At 39.5% G+C, this 6,597-nt stretch overlaps 2 protein-coding genes across 4 annotated transcripts in view; one reads left to right on the plus strand and one right to left on the minus strand.

The window, feature by feature from the left end:
• Positions 1-65: 65 nt before the first annotated feature.
• LOC116853407 (succinate-semialdehyde dehydrogenase, mitochondrial) lies at positions 66-2,975 on the minus strand. Of its 3 annotated transcripts, XM_032834486.1 has the most exons (3): positions 2,533-2,975; positions 2,160-2,297; positions 66-2,011 (listed from the first exon to the last, which is right to left on the minus strand). In XM_032834486.1, exon 3 carries the CDS (start codon positions 1,984-1,986, stop codon positions 460-462), a length of 1,527 nt encoding a protein of 508 aa, XP_032690377.1. In that variant the 5' UTR covers positions 1,987-2,011; positions 2,160-2,297; positions 2,533-2,975; the 3' UTR covers positions 66-459. The 3 variants fall into 3 exon arrangements, with proteins under 3 accessions (XP_032690377.1, XP_032690382.1, XP_032690369.1); XM_032834491.1 differs by lacking the exon at positions 2,160-2,297 and having other exon boundaries at positions 66-1,921; XM_032834478.1 differs by lacking the exon at positions 2,160-2,297 and having other exon boundaries at positions 2,533-2,974.
• A 547-nt stretch (positions 2,976-3,522) lies between these two features.
• Positions 3,523-6,597, plus strand: part of LOC116853807 — a 54,558-nt gene continuing 51,483 nt past the window's right edge. The window contains exons 1-2 of the mRNA XM_032835050.1: positions 3,523-3,532; positions 5,813-5,882. Coding sequence (XP_032690941.1) covers positions 5,849-5,882 — 34 coding nt within the window. The 5' untranslated portion in view covers positions 3,523-3,532; positions 5,813-5,848. The remainder of the gene's footprint in view (positions 3,533-5,812; positions 5,883-6,597) is intronic.

The following is a 6,597-nucleotide window of genomic DNA, read 5'->3' on the forward strand; positions in this document are numbered from 1 at the left end:
ATATATATATATATATATATATATATATAAAGAGAAAGGAAAATTAGATTAATAAAATAAAAAAGAATACTTTTGTATACCATTATAATATATATTGCACTCTATAAAGATGAAAAAAATATATAATTTATTATAATCTCTCACACATATTATATATATCACACATTTAATATTAATATTGTATTTAATAGCTGTAGCAAAAGAGCATGTTCTTTTTTAAACGACAATAAGAATGCAAGTAATAGCAACTACATATGTATAATTATAGCCAAAAGTATGCTCTTCCGATATTTAAAACAACTCCAATTTTCTCCTACATGTGTATACGCGCCTAATATCATAATTAAATTATATAATGATACGATCTATTTATTGTCTATCTTTCATTGAGTTGTAGCATCATCGCATAATATTTGCCTATTCTTAGAATGCACATTTTATCTGATATCACACGATTAGTTAGCGCTTGAGATTGCCGATGCATACATACTTGATATCGAGAAAATCGTCAACGCCGTGTTTAGAACCTTCCCTTCCCAAACCAGACTCCTTTACTCCGCCGAAAGCGGCTTCCGTGCTCGAAATTACACCTTCGTTAACACCTACCATACCGACCTCCAACTTGCGCGCTACTCTAAATATCTGCGATATGTCCTGCGAGAAGAAGTATCCGGCTAAACCGACCGGTGTGTCATTTGCTTGTTTTAGTACATCCTCTTCGTTGCTAAATTTATTAATTACAGCCACCGGCCCGAAGATCTCTTTGTTGTAAATCTGCGAGTCTTTAGTTACGTCCGTTAACACAGTAGGTGCATAAAACAGAGCTCCCAGATTCGGTAGCGGTGCGCCGCCACAACGTATCTTAGCACCCTTCTGGACCGCTTCGTTCACCAAACCGCTCACCATATCTAATTGGCTCTGCTTAATGAGCGGTCCGTGAGTAACGTTCTCCTTGCTACCGTCTCCCATTTTGATATCCTTTTTGATTCTCTCCACAAATTTCTTAACAAACTCGTCAAAGATGTCGGCCTCTACGAAGAACCTGTTCGCCGAGACGCACGTTTGACCGGTGTTGCGGAATTTACTTGCCATCGCGCTATTTACAGCCAGATCCACATCTGCGGATTTGAATACGATGTAAGGCGCGTTACCGCCCAGTTCAAGGCCAAGCCGTTTCATGGTCGACGCGCATTGCCCGTACAAGATCTTCCCCACAGCCGTGGAGCCCGTGAACGACAGCACTCTTACTTTGGGATTCTCGCATAGTTCTTTGCCGACGGCGGGGGAATTCGTTATGCTTGTGGTGAGTACATTGAAGATTCCCGCGGGGAAGCCCGCTTGTTCCGCGAGTTCTGCCAATGCCAGCGCTGTCAGTGGTGTATCCTCGGATGGTTTCACCACGCATGTACATCCAGCAGCGAGGGCAGCTGCTGCTTTCCTAGTGATCATAGCGTGTGGGAAATTCCATGGTGTAATTAAAGCTGCTACTCCCACTGGTTGTTTCAGCAAGAACAATTCTCTGTTGGCTACAGGAGCTTGCAAGATCTCTCCATCTATTCTCCTAGCTTCTTCTGCAAACCACTCCACGAAGGAATTCCCATACTTGATCTCTGCTCTAGATTCAGCTAAGGACTTTCCATTCTCTTTCGTTAAGATACAGGCCAGATCTTCAGAATGTTCAACCATTAAATTATACCATTTTCTGAGCAGGTCACTCCTCTCCTTGGCTGTAGTTTTGCTGAATGATTTGAAAGCTTTGGTAGCAGCGTCAATGGCTAATTGAGTATCAGCTATGTTCATATCAGGAACACAAGCGATAACACTATTGTCAACAGGGTTGCAAATTGGGAATGTCTGTTTGTTATTAGCACCAACCCACTTCCCGTTAACATATGCATTATCTCTCAGAAGATGCATCGATCTGCAACCCAAAAATCGCACATTATGCGCTAGACATCTTTGTAACAACTTGGTTCTGAGAAACATTTTCTTGTGGAGCGTCAAGTGTGTTCTGTAAAAAATAGAGTTACAATAGAATGGGCAAATGACCAGTCATCTTTGGTAAAATAAACAAATCAAATTCTCTAATTTTAATTATTTCTTCTTAAAGGCTACTTGTTTCAAATTAAGCTAAATATACAGGAAAGGAGATATCTCACCGACTTGAAGTGTCAGCTTTTCTGTATATTTACTCAAATTAACAAAATTTTGTTAATTGTACGTATGTAAACAGATACATAGGTTAGTTTCTGATGGAAGAGAATCAGTAATAAATTTTGAGTTTTACAGGCCTAATTCTGTACAACAGAATAAAAATGTATTCGATCACATCATAAATATCATAATTGCCTAAGATTATGCCATTTTACGATAACGTAATCTCAGACACCCGCCCAATTTATGACTCCACCTTCTTTTATATATAACGCATATAAAACATGTTTTCTCGCAGATCTATTTTGTACGAGTGTACATACATAATTCGCTTCATTTCGGACACAATTCAATAATTATTAACACCTTGACACTTACCCTCCACGCGTGGTCAATTCGATGACAGTTATATGCGCGTTGCTAGCTTGTTTAATACACTTGCTACTAATTGGTGAATGATGTTACCAATTGAAAGAACCGCAGAAACCATTGACAAGTATGATCTGGCACAAGTGGTGCGATTTCGTCGTTGATAGCATCGTATGTACATACGCTCAATTTATAAATCCTCGTTACCCCAGTGGCGACATGAGCGATATTGTCGCCGGCGCGACGCGTCGGCGTCTTTCAGTCAACATATTCTTGTTATCAGGCTCGATACATTAAAACAGGATACCAAGGCAAAAAGTTATTATTAACTGCTTGCAAAGAATCAATATCGTTATTTGACATTAATCTTCTAATTCTTTTATTGCACTCATTTGTACTCTTTCTTTCTCTAAAAATCGCTGATAATGTCAGCACATACTTCGCTGGTGACGTAACATTGTGAAGAGCGCTGACATTATCGACGGTTTCTCATCGTGCAATATAAAAATCTCTTATTAATAAATAACCAAGCACATTTACAAAAATAAAAAAAAATTATAAAATCGATCGTTTATTATAAAGTAATCGATTGCAAATCGATTTTTACTATCGATAATTGTTTAACTATCGATGTAGGTGCTGCTACCTACAACAGCTATTTCAGTGCGTCGAATTGGCGGCAAAGTTGCCGGTTGAGAAACGGTCGTGATGGCGGGATGCGTAAAGTATTGCATGTACGATTACGCAGCTGTTTGATTGAGTAACGTAAGTACATTCGCGAAATAACAATAAAGTTATATTTATTTGCAACACGTCCTTTCGTTGCAGGACGCTGAGTGACGCTGGCTGTGAACGAGATTGGACATCAGAGTTCGCGACAATAGTTGGGGTAAGAAATATCCGATTCGATGCTCTTTCTACACATCCCCTCGTTGCAGAATCTCAAATATTATTGAATATATTGGACATTAACGAGCTCTGAAAGACAATGATGACGACAACAGTCGAGGTAAGAAGTTAATCTCTTATATACGAGTCAGGTTACATTCCAAAACGTTCTATTTGAAGAAATTGATTGAAGATCTATAGTTCACGTTAATAACCTTAATAAATATGCGCTCACAATATGTCAAATTATTTTACTGATTTAACAGAGTATCCGAAAAAATAATAAAAATTATAAAATTCGTAGTAACATTGCAAGACAAAATCGTTCATATTGTGTGATCGATTTACCGTAGAAAGTAATAATAATAATAATTGCTCCGTTCTCTATAGAGGTTGTTAGTTTGTCAGAGTGGCGACAGATCGCGCTATTTTAGCAGTTAGTCGTAGTAGCGCGTTTCACCACGCGTACTACGATGGATAAGATTTTGCCGACGATTGTCGGTAAATGTGTACGTGCGAAATAATAGCCAATGTTTGTTTATCGACGTGACGTTAATGCTACTATGGCGGTTAGAGTAACGTAACGACGGGTTGTGTGTGATTATTTACGTGCTTGTTCGGTCGAATAATGTGAGCGGATTCGCAAAATAATGGTCACATTCGATCTGACGCTTCAACACGTTCTTTCGTCACAGGATGCTGAATGTCATTGAGTATCAACGAGGTTGGGCGACAATGATCACGATGTAGACAAGGTAAGTGAACTCTTTACATATAGGCCTTTCTAAATATTTTATCCATCCAAATAACAGAATATCCAAGATGCGGAAGTAATAGTAGAATATAATAAAATAGATAATAAAAATCATACCACGTTATAAGATAATCGTACACAAACTGACTATTGGAAATAAGTCTATTCTTTGTAACTGAAATAATGCATACTTCCATTAATAAAGAACAGACCCATTAAAAGTAATGGTAAGGTTTGCTCTCCCGCAAACATTAGTTTGTCGAAATACCGAAAGAATGCGCCACCGCGCCGGTTACAGTCGAAATGGTTTACGCGCGGAATTGTCATTATTTATTACGTGTTTGTTTGATCGAATTGCGTGAGTGGAATCATGAAATAACGACTAAGTCATATTCGATTCGACATTTCAACACGTTCTTTCGTTCAGCAGAATGCTGAATGACGCTGGATGCCAACGAGATTGACATCCAATTGGATTGAACGACAATCGTTATGACAACAGTCAAGGTAAGAAGTTAACCCTTGGCGTACAAATAACTTATGTGTCTAAATATTTTACCGATCCAAATAACAGACTATCCAAGATCCGAGAATAACAGTAATGCAATAATAAAAACCATAAAATTTACGCTACACTATGAGATAATCGCACACGAACTAACCGATTTTCTATGGGCAATAATGAAAGTGATAAAAAGCACAATAAAAGGAATAAGGAACAGAGAATAAGAAATACCGAAAACAAGAAATAATGCTATTCTTCTATTCCTTTATTTTACGTTGATGAATTAGAGTTCATGTTTTAATATTGAACTGTTCTGTATTCTCTGTTTCCTGTTCTCTATTCCCGATTGCCTATTCCTTATTCCTTTTATTACTCAGGGCCCTTTTATTATTCTTGAAATAGTTAGTAAATACATAAGTTTTACTGCGCAAGTTTAATCATATTATAAAATAGCTGCGCAATGAAAATTACGTATACACAAAAATTTCAAGAATATGGGCCCAGCCTCTTAGGATGCTCCTCTGCGAAGCAAATGTTAGTTTGTCGAAGTGGCAACAGAATGTGCCACTGTACCGCTCAAAGCGACCGTAATGGCAAATTCGCGCGTGATATCGTGTGTGTGCTCTTACTACTATTTACGTGACTGTTTTGATCGAATAATGTCAATGGATCCGCGAAATAACGGCGAAAACATATCCGATTCGATGTCTCAACACGTCTTTTCATTGCAGGATACTGAGTGACATTGGATCTCAATGAGATTGAACGACAATCGTCACGACAATAATCGAGGTAAGAAATTAACTTTTCACGTACAAATATCGTACTCGCGACTTATATCACCGTTTTGATCGAATAATGCCAATGTATCTGCGAAATAACGGCGAAAACATACCTGATTCAACACATCTTTTCGTTGCAGGGTGGTGAATGACGCAGGACTTTGATGAGATTGAACGACAATCGTCACGACAACAGTCGAGGTAAGAAGTTAACTTTTTACGTAAAACTTTTTACGTACAAATATCGTGTGTTGTATTCGCGACTTACATCATTGTTTTAATCAAATAATACCAATTGACCCGCGAAATAACAGCGAAAAAATATCCGATCCGACGCTTCAACACGTTCTTTCGTTGCAGGATGCTGAATGACGCTGGATATCAACGAGAACGACTATGTTGGACGGCAATGTTCACGATGATAGTTGGGGTAAGAAGTTAACCTACGAACGACCAGTATGGCGTTCAGTTAGATTAATTATCTCAACATAAATCTTACAACATTCTTAGATTGTTTGCATAATGAACAGTAAAGGTCTCGCATACATAATTACACGCATCTTCGTCAGGACGGAGATGCCGATGCGATTATTCACATTGTATTGTACAGCGCGTTCGCGTGCGAATATCAATCGGGCGCGATTATACGATCCGCGGGAAATCGCGAGTGCAAACGAGCACAGCGAATGAGCTGAGCGCGACAGATCGGATGCGGTTTTCGTCGCGTCGGAAAACTTTATTGTCGTAATCCGGGGGTGTTGATAAGCCTATTAACCGCGCGCCGTCTATATAGCGTGGTATAATGTATGCGATGGAACGTAATAAAAATCGACTTACACGTCGGGCTGCTCTGTGTGCAGTCCTGCGTGGTAGTACGCACACATTACGCACAAACGCGCTCGCGCACGGGTTCCTATCGGCCCGGCACCCTTTTCGGTGTCGCTAAAAGTTTAATCAAAGTCAGATTAGCCGAGCTCGGCCCCGACTACGGGGGTGCAAGACTCAGGGATCCCCGGACCCGGTTTTATTAAACGGGACTTGATTAGGGGTTGCCAAGATCCTTTCAGAGTTTGTTTTCAACTGGTTTTCACGACGGCGCTTTCATTACGCGCAGTTTCGCATAATTGACGCGATCGTTCGCGGGG

Source organism: Odontomachus brunneus, unplaced genomic scaffold, assembly GCF_010583005.1.
Source record: "Odontomachus brunneus isolate Ranch 3 - 2012 unplaced genomic scaffold, Obru_v1 Obru_scaffold_006, whole genome shotgun sequence".
Classification (NCBI taxonomy): Eukaryota; Metazoa; Arthropoda; class Insecta; order Hymenoptera; family Formicidae; genus Odontomachus; species Odontomachus brunneus.